General features: G+C 46.2%; 1 protein-coding gene across 1 annotated transcript in view; it reads left to right on the top strand.

The window, feature by feature from the left end:
• Nucleotides 1-25,947, top strand: part of LOC126092489 (ATP-binding cassette subfamily G member 4-like) — a 334,061-nt gene that overhangs the window by 252,131 nt on the left and 55,983 nt on the right. Inside the window, exon 3 of the mRNA XM_049908106.1 lies at nt 4,824-5,013. Coding sequence (XP_049764063.1) covers nt 4,824-5,013 — 190 coding nt within the window. The remainder of the gene's footprint in view (nt 1-4,823; nt 5,014-25,947) is intronic.

Below are 25,947 nucleotides of genomic sequence, written 5' to 3' on the forward strand. Positions count from 1 at the left end.
TTCCATAAAAATTCCATCGTTGTTTGAGAATACGAAGTCTGCGAATGGTATCGAAGTACATCACCATTTGGAGTCAATGATCATTGCAGTTCCAACTAAACACATCCCGCATCGTTATGGATCCACCAACTACTTGCGAAGTGCCTTGTTGATAACTGGGGTCCATGGCTTCGTGGGGTCTGCCGCACACTCGAACCCTACCATCAGCTTTTCCCAATTGAAATCGGGACTCATCTGACCAGTCCACGGTTTTCCAGTCGTCTAAGGTCCAAGCGCGATGTCGTGCTGTTAGCAAAGGACCTCGCATCGGTCGCCTGCTGCCAAATTTCACCGCATTGTCCTAACGGGTACGTTTGTCGTACATCCCAGATTGACTTACGAGTTTATCTCACTCAAAGCTTCTCGTCTGTTAGTACTGAGAACTCTACGCCAACGGAGTTGCTGTCTGTCGTTAAGAGAAGGCCTTCGGCCCCTGTATTGTTTCTAGTGAGAGGTAATGCCTGAAATTTGTTGTTCTCCGCACACTCTTTATAACGTGTGTCTCGCAATGTCGACTTCTCTAGCGATTTATGAAGTGGAATGTTCAAATCGTCTAGCTCCAACTACTATTCCACTTTCAGAATATATTAATTCCAGTTGTGCGCCCATAATCACGTCGGACACATTTTCACACGAATCTCCTGAGTACAAATAATAACTCCGCCGACACACTGCTCTTTTATACCCGTTGTACGCGATCCTACATGGGACTTAACTTCTGAGATCATCAGTCCCCTAGAACTTAGAACTATTTAAACCTAACTAACCTAAGGACATCACACACATCCATGCCCGAGGCAGGATTCGAACCTGCCACCGTAGCGGTCGCGCGGTTCCAGACTGAAGCGCCTAGAACCGCTCGGCCACAACGGCCGGCCAATGACATGTAGAGCTTTCTGAATTCATTTTGGGCATCGGAATGGAAGATAATTTCCTTACTGGTTTAGTGCTTAATGATGAGGTTACGTTCCCTTTAAGTGAGAAAATGAACCGATACAACGTAAGAATATGGGAAACACAAGAGCCACGTTCCGTAGGTGACCACGACGGTTACTGCTCAAAGCTTATGTCTATTGCACAGTTATCAAGAGAAGATTTAGGGGAGGTTTACTCTTTTTTGCGAAAATACTATTACATGAATTATGTACATGGCTCTGTTGGAGATTTGGTTTTTCCAGAATTCCGAGAACAGCGTTCATATAGTAAGAGCGCTGCTATGTGGAATGTTGTATATGGGGTGATCAAAAAGTTTCTGTTCGATGGCCACACTAACCCCTTGTCTGCATGTCGGTGTTTATATACCCGTAACGGGGTCGCGCCGGATTGTATATATGCTGCACTGAAACGAAAACTTCTCGATACCCCCTTGGAATAATTTTATGATGGGCGATGATGATCTGAAGATCGAAACAAGTAGTAAACAAAAAATATTTTGTTAATAGCCCATGAGAGCTTGAAACATCACACTTTTTAAGAAATTCTTATTGTTTGTATTGTTCACGGATGAGGCCTCTTTCAACCCCTTTGGAGGTATCAGCTGCTGCGTTCGTTATGTTCATCACACAAAATCACCCACGACTGTCTATCGAGACGTGGACTGGAATCGTAGAGTAACCTCCACCGCATACAGCAATGTAGCTTGCGGAGTATGGATGTTGATGTAGATCTAGTGCCCAACATTTGTGAAGATTCCCTGGGAAGTGCTTCTGCCCATTTCTCGTGTAGTGGGATGTGGATCCAAATACCGGGTGGATATAATCAAACTTTCCCGATTTAACACGCTATAACCTGGAAATTAATTACCTTACGGGTACCAAACTTAGTAGCATTAATGTCAAGGACATGGGGAAGAGAAATAATGCGGAATCAATTCAATTGCAACACTTTTAATGTGCTGCTAATGTATATCATACCATTACTGGTACCATTACTACTACAGAAGGGGCTCAATATGGCGCCCATCAGTGTGGAGAAGAGTCTGAAACCGCAGGATTGCATTTTGCGCAGCAGAACGAGGCATGTCCGTAGGTATACTGGCTACCCCTCTTGATATACTGCGCTTCAGATCATTACATGTGTGAATGTTCCTCTGGTAATCCCTGTCCTTCAGGTAGCCCCACAGCCATAAATGACAGGGAGTGAGATCAGGTGACCGTGCCGGCCAAGCATTTGGAAACGATCGACTGATAATTCGATCGCTTCCAAATGTGTTTCGGAGAAGCAGGTGAACTTCACGAGCGATGTGCGTGGGGGCCCCATTCTGCATGAAAACTGTTCAGTTCAATGCGTCTCTCTCCTGTGAGGCGGGTATGATATGCTAGCAAAGCATATCGCAGTAGCGTTGGCCAGTCACACTGTACGTCTCTGGTCCTTGAGCGCCAGCCTGTTCAAAAAATAATGGGCCAATGATGAACGTAGCCGTGAAGCCACACCATACGGTGACACATTCACCATACAGAGGAATTTCAAGCACACTATCTGGAGATGAAGATCCCCACACTCAGCAATTCTGTGTGTTCACCTTACCCGTCAGACAAAAATGAACTCCGTCTGTCCATAGGATGGTCCCGCGCGAGCCCTCGACAACTTCAATCCTTGCGAGAAAGTGGAGAGCGAAGTCGACATGTCGTTGTGTGTTCTGTGGTGCAAGCTGGTGTATGATATGGATCCATCTGAGAATGATTCGAAACACCTTCCGTACAGTAGACCACGGATATTCAACTGTCGTGACACAGCACGCGCACTGCGTGACTATTGGGAATTGCGCGCAGCGTTGTCTGCCATATCAATGGTGATTTCATGAACCACCTGTGGTGCAACCGGTCGTCGGCCTCTTCCCGGAGCGTCGCCCAGTTGTCCAGTTGATTCGAACTTCTTCATCATGCTCCGCACAGCAGGTGGAGAAAGAGGACCTTTCCGTAATACTTTCAGTCGGCGATATTCTCGAAGTGCGGCTGCAGCATTACTGTTGTTTCCGTAAAAGGGATTCACCAATGACGCCCTGCTCCATTTGTCCAAGCTCAAGTCAACACGTCAAGTGCACTACGACCGTTCAGGTGTGTGAGACTACGAATCACGATGACTGATCACAGCACCTGGTGGCCGTAGTTATAATTGGACGTTGGCTGTGATGCGTGGAAATCATGCACCCCACACTCTAGACATTAATGCTACCAAGTTTGGTACCCGTACGGTAATTTGTTTCCGTGTTGTAACGTGTTAAGTAGGGAAGTTTAGTTATAACCACCCGGTAGGACGGCAGAAGACTACATACACTCCTGGAAATTGAAATAAGAACACCGTGAATTCATTGTGCCAGGAAGGGGAAACTTTATTGACACATTCCTGGGGTCAAATACATCACATGATCACACTGACAGAACCACAGGCACATAGACACAGGCAACAGAGCATGCACAATGTCGGCACTAGTACAGTGTATATCCACCTTTCGCAGCAATGCAGGCTGCTATTCTCCCATGGAGACGATCGTAGAGATGCTGGATGTAGTCCTGTGGAACGGCTTGCCATGCCATTTCCACCTGGCGCCTCAGTTGGACCAGCGTTCGTGCTGGACGGGCAGACCGCGTGAGACGACGCTTCATCCAGTCCCAAACATGCTCAATGGGGGACAGATCCGGAGATCTTGCTGGCCAGGGTAGTTGACTTACACCTTCTAGAGCACGTTGGGTGGCACGGGATACATGCGGACGTGCATTGTCCTGTTGGAACAGCAAGTCCCCTTGCCGGTCTAGGAATGGTAGAACGATGGGTTCGATGACGGTTTGGATGTACCGTGCACTATTCAGTGTCCCCTCGACGATCACTAGTGGTGTACGGCCAGTGTAGGAGATCGCTCCCCACACCATGATGCCGGGTGTTGGCCCTGTGTGCCTCGGTCGTATGCAGTCCTGATTGTGGCGCTCACCTGCACGGCGCTAAACACGCATACGACCATCATTGGCACCAAGGCAGAAGGGACTCTCATCGCTGAAGACGACACGTCTCCATTCGTCCCTCCATTCACGCCTGTCGCGACACCACTGGAGGCGGGCTGCACGATGTTGGGGCGTGAGCGGAAGACGGCCTAACGGTGTGCGGGACCGTAGCCCAGCTTCATGGAGACGGTTGCGAATGGTCCTCGCCGATACCCCAGGAGCAACAGTGTCCCTAATTTGCTGGGAAGTGGCGGTGCGGTCCCCTACGGCACTGCGTAGGATCCTACGGTCTTGGCGTGCATCCGTGCGTCGCTGCGGTCCGGTCCCAGGTCGACGGGCACGTGCACCTTCTGCCGACCACTGGCGACAACATCGATGTACTGTGGAGACCTCACGCCCCACGTGTTGAGCAATTCGGCGGTACGTCCACCCGGCCTCCCGCATGCCCACTATACGCCCTCGCTCAAAGTCCGTCAACTGCACATACGGTTCACGTCCACGCTGTCGCGGCATGCTACCAGTGTTAAAGACTGCGATGGAGCTCCGTATGCCACGGCAAACTGGCTGACACTGACGGCGGCGGTGCACAAATGCTGCGCAGCTAGCGCCATTCGACGGCCAACACCGCGGTTCCTGGTGTGTCCGCTGTGCCGTGCGTGTGATCATTGCTTGTACAGCCCTCTCGCAGTGTCCGGACCAAGTATGGTGGGTCTGACACACCGGTGTCAATGTGTTCTTTTTTCCATTTCCAGGAGTGTAGATTTAGGAGTATGTAGGCACATCCTTATAACATTTTAGTGTTTAAAGTGACGAGGCTCGGTATCAGCACAATGTGTCGCTTTTCAGGACGGCGGGCGTGACGGGCACGATCAACACGAACGGCCAGCCTAGGCAGTTGAAGCTGTTCCACAAGCTGAGCACGTACATCATGCAGGAGGACCTGCTGCAGCCGCACATGACCGTCCAGGAGAACATGGAGATGGCCGCCTCGCTCAAAGTGGGCCGCGAGATGTCGCACGACGAGCAGCTCGCCGCCGTAAGTACCTCACCATTCCATTCCTCCAGAGTCAGGTACTACTGTCTCACGCTGGGAACACCGCTGTTATAAAAATTAACAACAACTCCAGGGTAAGTGGGGGTAAACCCCGAACCAGCTTCTTAACTGACTGCCATCGATTCGGGGGTTGACCACCAGATGGCAGGTTTGTCTTGTACTGTATTGTAAACCATGATCTCCCTTATTTTGGTGTGGATTTTTGCTAAAAAATTAGTCATCTTTTGCACGTGAAATTGATTGTATTGTGTTGTATGTTAACCGGGGGCCTAGAAACGACGGAGAGGCTCCGTCCTCGCTGCAGCCGCAATGGTCCACAACTCCACGACGACTACAGTCCATTTCACCCCTCCGCCGCCCCACACCGAGCCACTTTCAGGGTTACTGTGCAATTCGTCCCCCGGTGCCCCCCACCGGGGGGGACCGTCTCACACCAGACGAGTGTAACCCCTATGTTTGCGTGGTAGAGTAATGGTGGTGTACGCGTACGTGGAGAACTTGTTTGCGCAGCAATCGCCGACATAGTGTAGCTGAGGCGGAATAAGGGGAAGCAGCCCGCATTCGCCGAGGCAGATGGAAAACCGCGAAACGTGCAGAATGTTCTTCAAACCAATTGCGTACATTTGCGGCCCCGTGACATGGCGCATTGTCATCCATAAAAATCCCATCGTTGTTTGGGAACATGACATACATGAATGGCTGCAATTGGTCTCCTAGCAGCTGACCACCTAGAGGACCCAGTACATTCCGTATAAACACAGCCCATACCACTAGGAAGCAACCAGCGGCTTGCGCTGTGCCTTGTTGACAACTTGTATTTGTGGCTTCTCGGCGTCTGCGCCACACTCGAACCGTACCACCAGCTCTTACCAATCGAAACCGCAATTCATCTGGCGGTCCATGGCCTTCCAGTCGTGTATGATGCAACGGTTAAGGTCACGAGCCCACGAGAGGTTCTGCAGGCGATGTTGTGCTGTAGCAAAGGTACCGGAGTCGGCGCCTGCTGCCGTAGCCCATTAACGCCAAATTTCGCCACACTGTCTTTACGGATATGTTCGACGTTCGTCCCAAATTGATTCAGGAGGTTATTTCACGCAGTTTTGCTTAGGGGTTAGCAGTGAAAACTTTACGTAAACGCCGCTGCTCTCGGTCGTTGAGTGACAGCAGTCAGACACCGTGTTGTCCGTGGCGAGAGGTAACGCCTGAAATTTGGTATTCTCAGCACGCCCTTAACACTGTGAATGTCGGCATATTGAATTCCCTAACGATTTCCGAAATGGAATGTCCCGTAGTTTAGTTCCATCTACCATTCCACGTTCAAAGTCTGTTAATTCCCATCACGTCGGACAGCTTTTCACATGAATCACCTGAGTGCAAATGGCAGCTCCACCAATGCACTGCCCTTTTATACACGGTGTACGCGATACTAGCACCATCTGTATTTGTGCATATCGCTAACCAATGACTTTCGTCACCTCTCTGTATAATGTAGGGTTCGAAAAGAAGAATCAACGAATTACTCTTTGACGGTACTGCAAAAAGCTTCACTTTCGAGTGGAAATAATTGTTCCAGCGGACCCCAAAACCAACAATGACGCATCTGTCAGAAAACGCCGAAATAGAGTAAATACCCGTAGGTGTTTTGCGGTAAATCCCTGCAGCTCCAACAATGTGACACAATTCTTCAGTGATAAGCCCCACAAAATATGACATTCAGCACACATTGCGTAAGATATAATTCTGCTGTCTAAAATAAATATTTAGGGAAAACTTTGACTGAACATTGAAGTCTGTGCTTCTAACGTCATCACTTAAAAAAAAGAAAGAGTGGAAGAAGAATATACTGGAAAAGAAAAGCTTGCTACTGAGAAGGAAAGACGTGTCAAAGAAGGAAAGGAGCGTGCTATACAAACACAACGACATACGCTAGACTTCATTACATCAGTGCCAAAAAAGGGAAAAAACAAATCAAACAGCCAGTCGGTTATTCTTCAGCGTCGGATTCAGACTTCTCACATCATGACAGTTGCACAGATATAGATGTGGACTTACTATTTTGAGAAGAAGTATCTGAAGAAGAAGAAGAACAAAAGCCTGGGACTTCAAGGAAGAATCAGAGGACCTAACAAAGCACGCTATTTATTAGGTAGCTAGATAGCTCAGCTTCAGCACCTGAACTCTCCGAAGTTACCGTATTAATCCCCCTTTCGAAGAGAAGAAAGTATTATTGTGTAACAAGTATTTTTAAACATTATGTTCCAATTTGCGAGATATTTCACTTCAATATTGTGCTGGGTAACTTGGCTACAATACAAGAATGTCGCTAATGTTTTTATCACTCAGTCATCAGTTTTTATCCAAGTTTATCTCAATTGGCACAGAGACCCGCACGGCGGGACTTACTCCATTTTGTGGAGTAAAACCCTGCAATTTTTTTTTGTAGCCAAATTATAAGTTTCTCTGAAAGTAATAAACAGATAGAGCTGGAATTTAGTTAAGTTGTAGCTAACTACCGAACCTGACTTCAGTTTGATATCGCAAGGAAATCTAGCCCTCATTGATCACAAAATAAAAAAAAAACTGAAAATTTGGTTTATTTGGATTTGCGGGTTCAGCTGAATGAAAGGAGTGATTTTATGATAAACACACAACTTGATAAAAAAAAGTGAGGTAGCCAGTAGGGGAGGATGAAACGAGATGAAATTTCAAGGGTTGAGAGGTTACGTGATGTTGTTGTAGTGATTAAAAAATGGAATTGAAATTACAAAGAAATTAGTATAACGTTGCACGCGCTCTGGCCTGAACGCATGCATTGATTCGGTTGGGAATGGTCTCAAAAAGCTGTTGCGTCCTCTTATGAGGCAAGCTTGCCCACAAATGTTCAAACGGTGCAAATGGCTCTGAGCACTATGGGACTTAAATCTGAGGTCATCAGTCCCCTAGGACTTAGAACTACTTAAACCTAATGTGACGTCCCCTCTCCCCTTTTTGTTGTCGCTGTTGATGTTGAGCCGCTACTGCTGCAGCTCGGTCGGTGGAATGGAGAAGCGACGCGCACTGACGGTTGTCCCCGGCGGAAAACGTGGAACAGCACCTGAAAATCTCTAAAGAAAATTGTTCCTCGCGTAATGTATGAAAGTCCGTTTGCGAGTCCGCACAGTCTTCCCAGCGATGCGAATTACTGTTATGGTTTTATGATGATTTGCTATGTCCGGTTAGTTAGTTATTGCAGTATTGAGTGAATCATTCATCACCGGCGTCACACCACTGAAGCGAGGAAAAATTCATTTGCTGTTCAGTATCAGTAGTTGTTGTTACGTTGCTAGGCAGAATTGTTCACTACAGCACGTAGCAAATCCAGAGATAATCTATAATGCTATCTTGCTTTCGTGCCTCGTGATATTATTCCGTCAAAACACTCCTTTCAATGCTCAATGTTCATCAAGTCACTCTTTCAATTAAAATGTTCACAGTTAATTAATTTTGATTGTCAAATGTCACACAGTTCTATTAATGATGGAGCCAACACGTGAGATTTCCATAAAAAAATGGCTCTGAGCACTATGCGACTTAACTTCTGAGGTCATCACTCGCCTAGAACTTAGAACTAATTAAACCTAACTAACCTAAGGACATCAGACACATCCATGCCCGAGGCAGGATTTGAACCTGCGACCGTAGCAGTCTCTCGGCTCCAGACTGTAGCGCCTAGAACCGCACGGCCACTCCGGCAGGCAGATTTCCATCATTGACGAACAATTTTATTGTTCCTTCTTAGTAATTAGTTTATAATCATCACACCACACGCACACCGATGGATCAGATCAATTACAATTCTTTTCAATTCGGTGATCGTGACAATTACGACAACTTTTACAATCGGCGTATTTGTATTATCTTCGTGTGGTCGTATTAATGTTTCCTACTCCAGGCTAATCAGGTATTGCAGTCTTCGATACTATGTCCATTCTCCGTTGTAACTGTCCACTTTGATGAAGGTTGAATACAACAATAATATCTCCAATAATTAAAGTTCATTAACTCGTCGTACACTATCGGAATATCACTTCAGTTCAAGTTCTTAAGTCAGAATAACTGAGAACAAAGTCCGCGCATCTCTATCACACAATATTACTTTTTTTAAAAAAAAAGAAACAATCTCGAAGCGTTCCGTATGTAGTACTATAACAAACGGTGCTCTCTCTCGACTTGATAGCAAGCAAGCTAGCAAGCGACTGACTTTTCCATGATCGAGCATTGTAGACGCATTGAATTTCCTTTTCGCCGTGTTTACAACTCTCTTTCACAACAAAAGTTATCTCTGACCGATATTTTACTTTGACTCAACTTTCGTCGTACTGATTGGCTGTTATTACTAAGATGTTTGATAGCTACTTAAAATAGCCTTTCTTTCTGGCTTTATATCATGACATAGTAATTATTTAAATTGATGTTCATCAAAACTTTAAGGTGTTACATTATTGTCAAAGTTGTCGTACCTGTCAGGATAACACTGTTCCCTTCTTTAAATTATCATGACATTCTTATTTGGGTTTTCGGGTTTCTTGGGGTGTTACACTAACTAACCTAAGAACATCACACACATCCATGCCCGAGGCAGAATTCGAACCTCCGACCGTAGCGGTCGCTCGGTTCCGGACTGAAGCGCCCAGAACAGCTCGGCCCCCACAACTGTTGTAAGTGATACTTGATATACTGGGTACTAACACTGGCACGAAGAGAACGTCCGAACCGGCCTCACACAACTTCTATCGTGGACAGGTCTGAAGCGCTTGCTGGACACACGAATAACTCAGCATCACACAGAGATACGTGCCGAGTGTGGGCGAGTGTTGTCCAATTGAAAAGTGGTACCACGTTACAGTTGCACGAGAGGTAACACATGAGGACGCACGATGTCTTTGGACGTACCGTTGTGCCATCATAGTTCTCTCTATCAGCATCAGCAGTGATCCCGTATCCTACCCTATTAGTCCCCACACCATGATGCCAGGAGTAACACTGCCGTGCCTGTCCAACATATTGGATGAATAGGACCTCTCATCAGGTCGACACCATGCTTGCCGACGATGGTCATCCGGGGTAGCTCAGAGCCATGTTCCGTCACTGAACACGGTACCACGCCATTCATCAGAACTCCACGCTTTCTGATCGCGGCAGCACTCCAAACGCAGACATTTGTGTTATGATGTTAAAACTGACGTACACATGGGATGGTAATTCCCTAGCCCGGCTCCTTCTGGAGCGGGGTGAAAATGAATATTGAAGAGGTCCAGTACTTGTTCTCCGATGGCAGGCACAGATGAGAAGTCTTTGGTGCACAGTACGGAGATCCTCCCTCCTGGTGGTTCTGCGTGGTCGACTGGAACCTCGAAGACGAGTATACCTGCCCTCACGTTCCTATGCGGTACCACATCGGACCACTGTCACGTCCGAATACCCCTCCAAGTCTCGATTTGCACGATTCGACCATCCGGACAAATGGAAACCAACAATGAGGCCCCTTTCAGACTATCAAATTCTCAAATGGCTCTAAGCACTTTGGAACTTAACATCTGAGGTCATCAGTGCCCTAGACTTAGAACTACGTAAACCTAACTAACCTAATGACATCACACACATCCAAGCCAGAGGCAGAATTCCAACCTGCGACCGTAGCAGCCGCGTGGTTCCGAACTGAAGCGCCTAGAACCGCTCTGCCACAGCGGCCGGCTTTCAGGCTCTATCAGATGAGGATTACGCTGTCTCACACGAGTACGTGGCATCTACACGTCCTTCACAGTCAGGATCTGACGCTGTTCAGTCCCATTACTGATCCTGACGTACTAGAATAACATACCTATTACAATATCATCTACATCTACATCTACATCTATACTCCGCGAGCCACCTTACGGTGTGTGGCGGAGGGTACTTATTGTATCACTATCTGATCCCCCCTTCCCTGTTCCATTCACGAATTGTGCGTGGGAAGAACGACTGCTTGTAAGTCTCCGTATTTGCTCTAATTTCTCGGATCTTTTCGTTGTGATCATTACGCGAGATATATGTGGGCGGTAGTAATATGTTGCCCATCTCTTCCCGGAATGTGCTCTCTCGTAATTTCGATAATAAACCTCTCCGTATTGCGTAACGCCTTTCTTGAAGTGTCCGCCACTGGAGCTTGTTCAGCATCTCCGTAACGCTCTCGCGCTGACTAAATGTCCCCATGACGAATCGCGCTGCTTTTCGCTGGATCATGTCTATCTCTTCTATTAATCCAACCTGGTAAGGGTCCCATACTGATGAGCAATACTCAAGAATCGGACGAACAAGCGTTTTGTAAGCTACTTCTTTCGTCGATGAGTCACATTTTCTTAGAATTCTTCCTATGAATCTCAACCTGGCGCCTGCTTTTCCCACTATTTGTTTTATGTGATCATTCCACTTCAGATCGCTCCGGATAGTAACTCCTAAGTATTTTACGGTCGTTACCGCTTCCAATGATTTACCACCTATGGCATAATCGTACTGGAATGGATTTCTGCCCCTATGTATGCGCATTATATTACATTTATCTACGTTTATGGAAAGCTGCCAGCTGTCGCACCATGCATTAATCCTCTGCAGGTCTTCCTGGAGTACGTACGAGTCTTCTGATGTTGCTACTTTCTTGTAGACAACCGTGTCATCTGCAAATAGCCTCACGGAGCTACCGATGTTGTCAACTAAGTCATTTATGTATATTGTAAACAATAAAGGTCCTATCACGCTTCCTTGCCGTACTCCCGAAATTACCTCTACATCTGCAGATTTTGAACCGTTAAGAATGACATGTTGTGTTCTTTCTTCTAGGAAATCCTGAATCCAATCACAAACCTGGTCCGATATTCCGTAAGCTCGTATTTTTTTCACTAAACGTAAGTGCGGAACCGTATCAAATGCCTTCCTGAAGTCCAGGAATACGGCATCAATCTGCTCGCCAGTGTCTACGGCACTGTGAATTTCTTGGGCAAATAGGGCGAGCTGAGTTTCACATGATCTCTGTTTGCGGAATCCATGTTGGTTATGATGAAGGAGATTTGTATTATCTAAGAACGTCATAATACGAGAACACAAAACATGTTCCATTATTCTACAACAGATTGACGTAAGCGAAATAGGCCTATAATTATTCGCATCTGATTTATGACCCTTCTTGAAAATGGGAACGACCTGCGTTTTCTTCCAGTCGCTAGGTACTTTACGTTCTTCCAGCGATCTACGATAAATTGCTGATAGAAAGGGGGCAAGTTCTTTAGCATAATCACTGTAGAATCTTAAGGGTATCTCGTCTGGTCCGGATGCTTTTCCGCTACTAAGTGATAGCAGTTGTTTTTCAATTCCGATATCGTTTATTTCAATATTTTCCATTTTGGCGTCCGTGCGACGGCTGAAGTCAGGGACCGTGTTACGATTTTCCGCAGTGAAACAGTTTCGGAACACTGAATTCAGTATTTCTGCCTTTCTTCGGTCGTCCTCTGTTTCGGTGCCATCGTGGTCAACGAGTGACTGAATAGGGGATTTAGATCCGCTTACCGATTTTACATATGACCAAAACTTTTTAGGGTTCTTGTTTAGATTGTTTGCCAATGTTTTATGTTCGAATTCGTTGAATGCTTCTCTCATTGCTCTCTTTACGCTCTTTTTCGCTTCGTTCAGCTTTTCCTTATCAGCTATGATTCGACTACTCTTAAACCTATGATGAAGCTTTCTTTGTTTCCGTAGTACCTTTCGTACATGATTGTTATACCACGGTGGATCTTTCCCCTCGCTTTGGACCTTAGTCGGTACGAACTTATCTAAGGCGTACTGGACGATGTTTCTGAATTTTTTCCATTTTTGTTCCACATCCTCTTCCTCAGAAATGAACGTTTGATGGTGGTCACTCAGATATTCTGCGATTTGTGCCCTATCACTCTTGTTAAGCAAATATATTTTCCTTCCTTTCTTGGCATTTCTTATTACACTTGTAGTCATTGATGCAACCACTGACTTATGATCACTGATACCCTCTTCTACATTCACGGAGTCGAAAAGTTCCGGTCTATTTGTTGCTATGAGGTCTGAAACGTTAGCTTCACGAGTTGGTTCTCTAACTATCTGCTCGAAGTAATTCTCGGACAAGGCAGTCAGGATAATGTCACAAGAGTCTCTGTCCCTGGCTCCAGTTCTGATTGTGTGACTATCCCATTCTATACCTGGTAGATTGAAGTCTCCCCCTATTACAATAGTATGATCACGAAACTTCTTCAAGACGTTCTGCAGGTTCTCTCTGAGGCGCTCAACTACTACGGTTGCTGATGCAGGTGGTCTATAGAAGCATCCGACTATCATATCTGACCCACCTTTGATACTTAGCTTAACCCAGATTATTTCACATTCGCATTCGCTAATAACTTCACTGGATATTATTGAATTCTTTACTGCTATAAATACTCCTCCACCATTGGCGTTTATCCTATCCTTGCGGTATATATTCCATTCTGTGTCTAGGATTTCGTTACTGTTCACTTCCGGTTTTAACCAACTTTCCGTTCCTAATACTATATGCGCACTATTTCCTTCAATAAGAGATACTAATTCAGGAACCTTGCCCTGGATACTCCTGCAGTTTACCAATATTACGTTAACTTTTCCTGTTTTTGGTCTCTGAGGACGGACGTTCTTTATCAACGATGATAATGTCCTCTCTGGTAAGCCGTCAGGTATTTTATCGTTTCGCCCAAGGGGGGGTCCCTCTAACCTAAAAAACCCCCGTGTGCACGCCACACGTACTCTGCTACCCTAGTAGCTGCTTCCGGTGTGTAGTGCACGCCTGACCTGTCTAGAGGGGCCCTACAGTTCTCCACCCAATAACGGAGGTCGATGAATTTGCAACCATTATAGTCGCAGAGTCGTCTGAGCCTCTGGTTTAGACCCTCCACACGGCTCCAAACCAGAGGACCGCGATCGACTCTGGGCACTATGCTGCAGATATTAAGCTCAGCTTGCACTCCGCGTGCGATGCTGGTTGTCTTCACCAAATCAGCCAGCCGCCGGAAGGAACCAAGGATGGCCTCAGAACCCAAGCGGCAGGCGTCATTCGTTCCGACATGTGCTACTATCTGCAGCCGGTCACACCCAGTGCGTTCAATAGCTGCCGGAAGGGCCTCCTCCACATTACGGACGAGACCCCCCGGCAAGCACACCGAGTGCACGTGCATTCTTCCCCGACCTACCCGCTATTTTCCTGAGGGGCTCCATAACCCGCCTAACGTTGGAGCTCCCTATAACTAATAGGCCCGCCCTCTGTGACTGTCGGGACCTTGCCGGAGAATCGGCCACTGGCCCAACAGGCGAGGCATCCTGTGGTGGCTCGGAAACGATGTCATCACCACTAGGAAGCACCCCGTACCTGTTGGAAAGGGGTAAGGCAGCTGCCACGCGGCCAGATCCCACCTTCGCCTTTCGGCCAGGCACGCGCGAGCCCACCACTGTCCGCCATTCACCCTGGAGTGATGGCTGACCGGTAAGATGCTCACTGCCGGAAGACGCAGCGACATCAGGGGTTCCATGTGATTCCAAGGCCACCGAAGTAGGCATAGGTCTCACCACAGTTGCCCCAACGCCACTACGAGCCGACGCCTGCGCCTCGAGCTCGATGAGCCTAACAGACAAAGCCTCCACCTGCCCCCGAAGAGTGGCCAATTCTCCTTGCGTCCGCTCACAACAACCACAGTCCCTACACATGACTATGTTTACCCTACCCTATATGGTGACAAATTCCCAAGATAATCTTCTGATGAGCTACTCTGATAATCAAGAAACACTCTCTGAAATACGAGACGCGAAAACTACGCTAGGTTTTCCCAGAAAAACTATTTAAAAGCTAAGCGCAGCAAATAAGTACAAAAACGCTTTATACAAACACTACTCGCTGCTGCTGGTGCTCTCGCTCTGGCTGTCACAAGACAACTGCTGATTCAAGTGACTAGTGGCTAACGGCCGCGAAACAAACAAAAGACGGTTTTAGGGCGCTTTCTGTTCTAAACGATCAAGAAAACACTAAGAAATCTAACACAAAAACTACGTAAAGTTTTATCAAGAACTGTTAGTTACTATGCAGAGCAGATAAACACAAATAGAATCCCTTCCTTAGTGGAAGGTCGTAAACAAAATGCAAAATAAACGCTTTATACAAACACTACTCGCTGCTGCTGGTGCTCTCGCTCTGGCTGTCACAAGACAACTGCTGATTCAAGTGACTAGTGGCTAACGGCCGCGAAACAAACAAATGACGGTTTTAGGGCGCTTTCTGTTCTAAACGATCAAGAAAACACTAAGAAATCTAACACGAAAACTACGTAAAGTTTTATCAAGAACTGTTAGTTACTATGCAGAGCAGATACACACAAACAGAATCCCTTCCTTAGTGGAAGGTCGTAAACAAAATGCAAAATAAACGCTTTATACAAACACTACTCGCTGCTGCTGGTGCTCTCGCTCTGGCTGTCACAAGACAACTGCTGATTCAAGTGACTAGTGGCTAACGGCCGCGAAACAAACAAAAGACGGTTTTAGGGCGCTTTCTGTTCTAAACGATCAAGAAAACACTAAGAAATCTAACACGAAAACTACGTAAAGTTTTATCAAGAACTGTTAGTTACTATGCAGAGCAGATAAACACAAATAGAATCCCTTCCTTAGTGGAAGGTCGTAAACAAAATGCAAAATAAACGCTTTATACAAACACTACTCGCTGCTGCTGGTGCTCTCGCTCTGGCTGTCACAAGACAAACGCATTCCCTCTAATCGACACAGAAATCCGCCGAATTATTAATGTGGTGTTCACAGCGACCTACCGCAGGGATCAGCATAGTAGCAAGATGTTTTGCTACACGATATGTAGGAGCACCAGTAACTCCGACGAAGAGGAAGACCTTCCTAGTGGACCGTAGAGAGGCCATATTACGTAGGGGGAACAGCACATCAAGAATTAATGCTCTTGACAGTCTCCTGCGATAAGAAACTTTTCTTCAAGAGGCTGATAGGATTTCTCTCAACACTTTTTGTGCTGAAGCACCGATCCTGCGATATGCTGAATCAGACAGTAGACACTGTATCTTTTGAACGCAGTCCTGCCTGTCCAAAACAACGGTACCATGCTCTCGTCAGGAGGTAAAATAATAACTCTAAGTGATCGTAAAGTAGGCGTCTCAGGCCCACTCAGCCCACGGCATGCCTCCCTCCTAGCCTCCTCTGCAACATCAAGAGGTAGTTTAAAAATAGTCTGTTTATTCGGCATCTCTGTGACACTCTCCCACATATCAAACCAACTTGTGATCATTCGTGATGCCCCTGTACTTTCAACATTCTCTGCCGGTTCTATTCGGTAATGTTCTACACACTTGAGCAATATTCTAGGAGGTTTCGGATGAGTAATTTGCAAGCAGTGATCACCATCGTAGACCGATTGCATTTCCGCACTTTTCTACCAACAAATCGAAGTCTGCCGCTTGCTTTACCTAAGATTGAGCCTGTGTGACAGTTCCATTTCATACCCCTAAAAAGTATTTGTATGAGTTGATCCATTCCAACTGTGACTCGTTGATAGTGTAGTCATGAGGTACTATGGTTTTCATCTTGTGAAGTCCACAATTTTGTATATTTGAACATTTAAAGCGAACTGCTAATCCTTTCGCCACTTTGAAATCTTACCAAGAGCTTACTGAATATTTGTCCAGCTTTTTTCATACCTTATTTCATTACAGATAAGGGAATCATTTGCAAAAAATCTCAGGCTACAATTGATATTGTTACCAAGGTCACTAAAGCACACCATGAACAGTAAGTGTCCCAACACACTTCTCTGGAGCACACCTGAATTTACAACTACATCTGTCGATGACTCTCCATCCAAGATAACAAGTTAGTGTCCTCCCTACTAAAGAATTCTCAACCTAACCTCAAATGTAGCTAGATATCACATACGACCGTACTTTTGACAGTAAACATACAAGTTGTTCTAAGTGAAATGTTTTTCGGAAATCTGGAGATGCTGCCTTGAACCACGGCTTTCAAGATGTCATGTGAGAAAGTACGAGGTGGTTTCAGATGATCGATGTTTTCCGAATACATAATGGTTAGCATAGATGTGGCCATTATGTTCTAGATACTTCCTTATGTTTGAGCTCAGAATATGATCTAAGATTCTACAACAAATGGTTGTCAAGGATACTGGATGGTAGTTTTTTCGCCCATTCCTGCTACCCTTTTTTCAGACGTGTGTGCCGTGTGCTTTCTTCCAAGAGCGGGAATTTATATTGCTAACAACCCGTTGGTGGTTGAATGAATGAAAATACACTACTGGTCATTAAAATTGCTACACCAAGAAGAAATGCAGATGATAAACGGGTATTCATTGGACAAATATATTATACTAGAACTGACATGTGATTACATTTTCACGCAGTTTGGGTGCATAGATCCTGAGAAATCAGTACCCAGAACAATCACCTCTAGCCGTAATAACGGCCTTGATATGCCTGGGCATTGAGCCAAATAGAGCTTGGATGGCGTGCACAGGTACAGCTCCCCATGCAGCTTCAACACGATACCACAGTTGATCAAGAGTAGTGACTGGCGTATTGTGACGAGCCAGTTGCTCGGCCACCATTGACCAGACGTTTCAATTGGTCTGAGATCTGGAGAATGTGCTGGCCAGGGCAGCAGTCGAACATTTTCTGTATCCAGAAAGGCCCGTACGGGACCTGCAACATGCGGTCATGCATTATCCTGCTGAAATGTAGAGTTTCGCAGGGATCGAATGAAGGGTAGAGCCACGGGTCGTAACACATCTGAAATATAACGTCCACTGTTCAAAGTGCCGACAGTGCGAACAAGAGGTGGCCGAGACGTGTAACCAATGGCACCCCATACCATCACGCTGGGTGATACGCCAGTATGGTGATGACGAATACACGCTTCCAATGTGCGTTCACTGCGATGTCGCCAAACGCGGATGCGAACATCATGATGCTGTAAACAGAACTTGGATCCATCCGAAAAGATGACTTTTTGCCATTCGTGCACCCAGGTTCGTCGTTGAATACACCATCGCAGACGCTCCTGTCTGTGATGCAGCGTCAAGGGTCTCCGAGCTGATAATTCATGCTACTGCAAATGTCGTCAACCTGTTCGTGCAGATGGTTGTTGTCTTGCAAACGTCCCCATCTGTTGACGCAGGGATCGAGATGTGGTTGCAAGATCCGTTACAGCCATGCGGATAAGATGTCTGTTATCTCGACTGCTAGTGATACGAGGCCGTTGGAATCCAGCACGGCGTTCCGTATTACCCTCCTGAACCCACCGATTCCATATTCTGCTAACAGTCATTAGATCTCGACCAACGCGAGCAGCAATGTCGCGATACGATAAACCGCAATCGCGATAGGCTACAATCCGACCTTTATCAAAGTCGAAACGTGATGGTACGCATTTCTCCTCCTTACAAGAAGCATCACAACAACGTTTCACCAGGCAACGCCGGTCAACTGCTGTTTGTGTATGAGAAATCGGTTGGAAAATTTCCTCATGTCAGCACGTTGTAGGTGTCGCCACCGGCGCCAACCTTGTGTGAGTGCTCTGGAAAGCTAATCATTTGCATATCTCAGCATCTTCTTCCTGTCGGTTAAATTTCGCGTCTGTAGCACGTCATCTTCGTGTTTTAGCAATTTTAATGGCCAGTAGTGTATCAATATGTAGCGTCTCAGGCTCGCAGTCGGAATGAATATCCCTCCAGCTCACAATGACGGTGAAGCCGCGAAACGATGACTCTCCTTCCTGATTGCGCGATGTGAAACTGCGTTGACTATATTCCTGGTGTAATCTAGGTTTAGAACAGCCGCGTTGTCTCCCGAAGCAGTTAGCATCCTATTTCCTAGCGACTTGACCGGAGATTGTAGTGTGCCCTGCTTTCTCTAGTCTCGTCCCATAGCTGCGGGCTACAAGGCCCTGATCGAGGGCTAGCGTGACAGTAAACCGCTTAGGAGCGTTTGCAGAACGCCACGAGCGAACTAGGTCTTCTCTAAGGAGAGCAGGCGTCACCGAGTTGTTTGTCTCACTGAGACTTGGTTTAACACGCTAATGCCGTGTCCTTGTGTAAATGGTGTGTCTCTGTCTATATATATATATATATATATATATATATATATATATATATATATATATATATATATATATACTCCTGGAAATGGAAAAAAGAACACATTGACACCGGTGTGTCAGACCCACCATACTTGCTCCGGACACTGCGAGAGGCCGGCCGGAGTGGCCGAGCGGTTAAAGGCGCTACAGTCTGGAACAGCACGACCGCTACGGTCGCAGGTTCGAATCCTGCCTCGGGCATGGATGTGCGTGATGTCCTTAGGTTAGTTAGGTTTAAGTAGTTCTAAGTTCTAGGGGACTTATGACCACAGCAGTTGAGTCCCATAGTGCTCAGAGCCAAGCCACACTGCGAGAGGGCTGTACAAGCAATGATCACACGCACGGCACAGCGGACACACCAGGAACCGCGGTGTTGGCCGTCGAATGGCGCTAGCTGCCCAGCATTTGTGCACCGCCGCCGTCAGTGTCAGCCAGTTTGCCGTGGCATACGGAGCTCCATCGCAGTCTTTAACACTGGTAGCATGCCGCGACAGCGTGGACGTGAACCGTATGTGCAGTTGACGGACTTTGAGCGAGGGCGTATAGTCGGCATGCGGGAGGCCGGGTGGACGTACCGCCGAATTGCTCAACACGTGGGGCGTGAGGTCTCCGCAGTACATCGATGTTGTCGCCAGTGGTCGGCGGAAGGTGCACGTGCCCGTCGACCTGGGACCGGACCACAGCGACGCACGGATGCACGCCAAGACCGTAGGATCCTACGCAGTGCCGTAGGGGACCGCACCGCCACTTCCCAGCAAATTAGGGACACTGTTGCTCCTGGGGTATCGGCGAGGACCATTCGCAACCGTCTCCATGAAGCTGGGCTACGGTCCCGCACACCGTTAGGCCGTCTTCCGCTCACGCCCCAACATCGTGCAGCCCGCCTCCAGTGGTGTCGCGACAGGCGTGAATGGAGGGACGAATGGAGACGTGTCGTCTTCAGCGATGAGAGTCGCTTCTGCCTTGGTGCCAATGATGGTCGTATGCGTGTTTGGCGCCGTGCAGGTGAGCGCCACAATCAGGACTGCATACGACCGAGGCACACAGGGCCGACACCCGGCATCATGGTGTGGGGAGCGATCTCCTACACTGGCCGTACACCACTGGTGATCGTCGAGGGGACACTGAATAGTGCACGGTACATCCAAACCGTCATCGAACCCATCGTTCTACCATTCCTAGACCGGCAAGGGAACTTGCTGTTCCAACAGGACAATGCACGTCCGCATGTATCCCGTGCCACCCAACGTGCTCTAGAAGGTGTAAGTCAACTACCCTGGCCAGCAAGATCTCCGGATCTGTCCCCCATTGAGCATGTTTGGGACTGGATGAAGCGTCGTCTCACGCGGTCTGCACGTCCAGCACGAACGCTGGTCCAACTGAGGCGCCAGGTGGAAATGGCATGGCAAGCCGTTCCACAGGACTACATCCAGCATCTCTACGATCGTCTCCATGGGAGAATAGCAGCCTGCATTGCTGCGAAAGGTGGATATACACTGTACTAGTGCCGACATTGTGCATGCTCTGTTGCCTGTGTCTATGTGCCTGTGGTTCTGTCAGTGTGATCATGTGATGTATCTGACCCCAGGAATGTGTCAATAAAGTTTCCCCTTCCTGGGACAATGAATTCACGGTGTTCTTATTTCAATTTCCAGGAGTGTATATTTGTGTGTGTGTGTGTGTGTGTGTGTGTGTGTGTGTTTGTGTGTGTGTCTGTGTGTGTGTGTGCGCGCGCCGCCGTAATTGGAATGTTGTATAACGACAGGCATACCGGTGCATGAATTAATTTGTAGTAAGACAGAACATGTAATGGATACTCACAGCAATTGTCGTGAAGTCTCAAAACAGCTTCTACATCTACATCTACGTGATTACTCTGCTATTCACAATAAAGTGCCTGGTAGAGGGTTCAATGAACCACCTTCAAGCTGTCTCTCTACTGTTCCGCTCTCGAACGGCACGCGGGAAAAACGAGCACTTAAATTTTTCTGTGCGAGCCCTGATTTCTCTTATTTTATCGTGATGATCATTTCTCCCTATGTAGATGGGTGCCAACAGAATGTTTATCGCAATCGGAGGATAAAACAGGTGACTGAAATTTCATTAGAAGATCCCGTCGCAACGAAAAACGCCCTTGTTTTAATGATTGCCACTCCAACTCACGTATCATGTCTGTGACACTATCTCCCCTATTTCGCGATAATACAAAACGAGCTGCCCTTCTTTGCACTTTTTCGATGTCATCCGTCAGTCCCACCTGATGCGGATCGCACACCGCACAGCAATACTCCAGAACAGGGCGGACAAGCGTGGTGTAAGCAGTTTCTTTAGTAGACCTGTTGCACTTTCTAAGTGTTCTGGCAATGAATCGCAGTCTTTGATTTGCTCTACCCACAATATTATCTATGTGATCGTTCCAATTTCGGTTATTTGTAATTGTAATGCCTAAGTATTTAGTTGAATTTACAGCCTTCAGATTTGTGTGACTTATCGCGTAATCGAAATTTAGCTAATTTATTTTGGTACTCATGTGAATAACTTCACACTTTTCCTTATTCAGGGTCAATTGCCACTTTTCGCACCACACAGATATCTTATCTAAATCATTTTGCAAGTCGTTTTGTTCATGTGATGACTTTACAAAACGGTAAATGACAGCATCATCTGCAAACAATCTAAGACGGCTACTCAGATTGTCTCCTATGTCGTTAATATAGATCAGGAACAATAGAGGGCCTATAACACTTCCTTGGGGAACGCGGGATATTATTTCTGTTTTACTCGATGACTTTCCGTCTATTACTACGAACTGTGACCTTCCTGACAGGAAGTCACGAATCCAGTCACACAACTGAGGCTATACTCCGTAGGCACGCAGTTTCACTAATCACTGCGAAAATAATATGACCTGCCTCCCCCCCCCCCCCTAGTCCAGCTCTTTGGTACGCTCTTCTTATTGGATACAGTACTTCTCGTCTCCGTTGACACTTTTTTTAATTTCATACAGGTTTGCACAGTCAAGAATACAAGAATGAACAACGAACTATTAAAAACGAACGAGTCCCTAAAAGGACCGGTCGCAAGTGAACTAGATGCCAAAGATGAACGAATTTTTCCATGCCTAGTAACTACATGTTTCCACTGTTGTCAAGAATGAAAATGTCTCTGTTTATTCGACAGAAAAGCGGAAGTCTACTGCTCTGAGCAACTTTTGGCCGCTGTTGACGTAAAGGAAGTAGTTTGGAATGGTAATCTTTATACAGGGAGTTTCACTACATTTTTAAAATCTGTAGAACTCCTGCTGAGTTGCCTCACTTCGTGGATAATTACCCATCTGTTTGTTGATGATGTTTTGTTTCATCTCTAGTATTATTTAATGACCGGCTCGGTGAATATTATTAAGCACAATGGATTATCCTTCTATCGGTTTGTTATATCCTTTTGTCGAAATTTATTATTTAATCATAGTAATAAAATCATACCATGACGTCCAAATAAAACTTCAGTCATGGACGACATTTCCTACGTGTGAATTGGTGTACAATATTCTTCTGACGTGCGACCGTAAACTTCAGTACACTGCATGGCTTTCTCCGACCGGTAGTTCGCGACCGACCACATCTGAAGACTCCACATTAACAATTGCAGCGCTGACGCGCGCTCAAAACTAAGACCGTAAAGCTCAATAGTGAGATCAGAGATAGTTAAACGCGCGTTGTTGCACCTCCCAAATGTTGTGTTTGTTCTCGTATCGATACACGAGTAGATGCAACGATGGTGGCCTAACAAACCCGCCGCGGGGAGATTCATTGGTACCAATAAAGACGGGAAACATTAATATAATATACAGTACAAAGTCATTTTTGGCTGAATTAAGCTCTCAGAAATGAGCTTACATTATACACTGAAGTGTCACAGAAACTGGTACTGCTGTCTACAATCGTGTAGGGCATCCGCGAGCACGCACAAGTGCCGCAACACGACCTGGTATGGATTCCACTAATGTCTGAAGCAGTGCTGGAGGGAACTGACACCGTGAATTCTGCAGTGCTGCCCATAAATCCATTAAAGTACGAGGAAGTGGAGATCTCATCTGTACAGCACGTTGCAAAGCATCCCAGTTATGCTCAATAATTTTCATATCTGAGGAGTTTGGTGGGCAGCGGAAGTGTTTAAACTCAGAAGAGTGTTCCTGGAGCCACTCTGTAGCAATTCTGGACGTGTGGGGTGTCGCATTGTCCTGCTGGAATTGCCCTAGTCCATCGGAATGCACAATGTGCATGAACGAATGCAGCTGATCAGACCGGTTCTTACGTACGTGTCACTTGTGACGGTCGTATCTAGACGTATCAGGGATCCCATATCACTCCAACTGCACACGCCCCACTCCATTACAGAGGCTCCACCAGCTTGAACAGTCCCCTGCTGATACGCAGGGTCCATGGATTCATGAGGTTGTCTCCATACCCGTACACGTCCATTCACTCGATACAATCTGAAACGAGACTCGTCCGACCAGGCAACACGTTTCCAGTCATCAACAATCCAATATCGGTGTCGACGGGTCTAGCCGAGACGTAAAGCTTCGTGTAATACAGTCATCAAGGACACACGAGTGGGCCTTCGGTTCTGAAAGCCCATATCGATGATGTTTCATTGAATTGTTCGCACCCTGACACCTTTTGATGGCCCAGCATTAAAATCTGCAGCAATTTGCGGAAGGGTTGCAGTTCTGTCGCGTTGAACGGTTCTCTTTAGTCGTCGTTACTCCCATTCTTGCAGGCTGTTTTTCTGGCAGCAGCGATGTCGAAGATTTGATGTTTTATCGGATTCCTGAGATTCACGGTACACTCGTGAAATGGTTTTACGGGAAAATCCCCATTTCATCTGTACCTCGGAGATGCTGTATCCTACCGCCCGAACGCCGACTATAACATCACGCTTAAACTCACTTAAATCTTGATAACCTGCCATCGTAGCAGCAGTAACCGGTCTAACAACTGCGCCAGACACTTGTCTTATTAGGCTTTGCCGACTGCAGCGCCTTATTCTGCTGGTTTACATATCTCTGTATCTGAATACGCGTGACTATACCAGTTTCTTTGGCACTTCAGTGTATATTTTTCAACGGTAAATTGTAAACAGCTTGTGGTAAATCACGAAATTCATGTACAGGCAGACGTTCGCACATCACGGTACCACACAGTGCACCGCTACAGGGACTACAGAGATCTTTATGTATTAAGCAGGCGTTTGCACCTTGAAACTGAATAGAACCTTGTAACCTTGGAGTTTAATAAAATTTTCTCTGCGTGGTAGGGAGCAGCGTGCAAAAATCAATAAAAAAGTCTCCTTTGTAGTAAGTAATAACCCACCCAGTGAGCATAGGACTCATAATTAGTTAGGTGGATAGCGAGTAAATAGTTGCACGGAAATTGCGTCTTTAGTACACTCACTAAGGTAGTAAACGAGGCCAGACGCCTGAACAGAATAATAATGACTTTAAAAGTACGGAAATGTGGCTGACGTTCTACCCACCAAAGTTATTTATCTGTGAAACTGCGTTTGTGAACAATCGAAGTTTGAAGGTTAAATACCAGAGCACATGGCACTGAAGAAACAATAGTGTGTAACAGGCAATTAAGACCACCAAACAGAGGTATTATTTTGCAAAAAGCTATGTATTTGCGTGAAACAACATATGTACACATGCACGTACTACTTAAAGAGTCTTAATTCCGAAACCGAAGTTGCTATGTTGTCATATCTGTACTCTCATTCGCATCGGAGTGTAAATTTGGAGGAGTTTCAATAAAGTGATTAAAACACAGCGGAATGGAACACTTCATGACAGAGATCACTGTGCCTTTTTGTATTTGACTCCTGCAGCGTTGATACACAGAAAATAGTGTAGCATGTCCACAGACTGTCCTTGTCAGGTGTACATACTTTTCCGTTCCGCTTTCTTCTAACCACCTCACTGAAACTGATGTTACAACAATGCAGAAACTACTGTTTCGAAAAATTTTACCCTTGGAATAGACGGCATTCCGTCAGAAATATTGATATCTTTGGGTGAGCCATTTGTGTGAAAACTATTGTGCCTCGTGTGCAAGATGTATGAGGCAGGCGAAATACCCTGAGACTACAAGAGAAAAGTAATAATTTCAATTCCGAAGAAATCAGGTGCTGACGGGTGTGGATATTACCAAACTATCAGTTTAATGAGTCATGGCTACGAAATACTGGCACAAATTATTTACAGAAAAATAGAGAAATGGCACAAGTCGACTTCGCAGAAGATTAGTTTGGTTTCACCGAAATACAGGAACACGCAAGGCTATACTAACCCCACAACTTATCTTACAAGATGGCAAACTTACGTCTGTAGCATTTATAGACTTAGAGAAAGCTTTTTGAATACATTCTTTAAAATTCTGGAGGTAGCGGGGAGAAAATTTATTGAGCGAAACGTTATTCACAAACTGTATAGGAATCAGACGGCAGCTGCAAGAGTCGATGTGCGTGAAAGGGAAGCAGTGGTTGGGAAGAGGGTAAGACAGGGCAGTAGCTTATCCCCGACGTAATACAATCTGTACACTGAGCAAGAAGAAAATTTGGAGAAGGATTCAAAGTTCAGGGAGAAGGAATAAAAATTTTTAGGCTTGCAGATGAAATTGTAATTCTGTT

The sequence above is a fragment of the Schistocerca cancellata genome, chromosome 7 (assembly GCF_023864275.1).
Source record: "Schistocerca cancellata isolate TAMUIC-IGC-003103 chromosome 7, iqSchCanc2.1, whole genome shotgun sequence".
Classification (NCBI taxonomy): domain Eukaryota; kingdom Metazoa; phylum Arthropoda; class Insecta; order Orthoptera; family Acrididae; genus Schistocerca; species Schistocerca cancellata.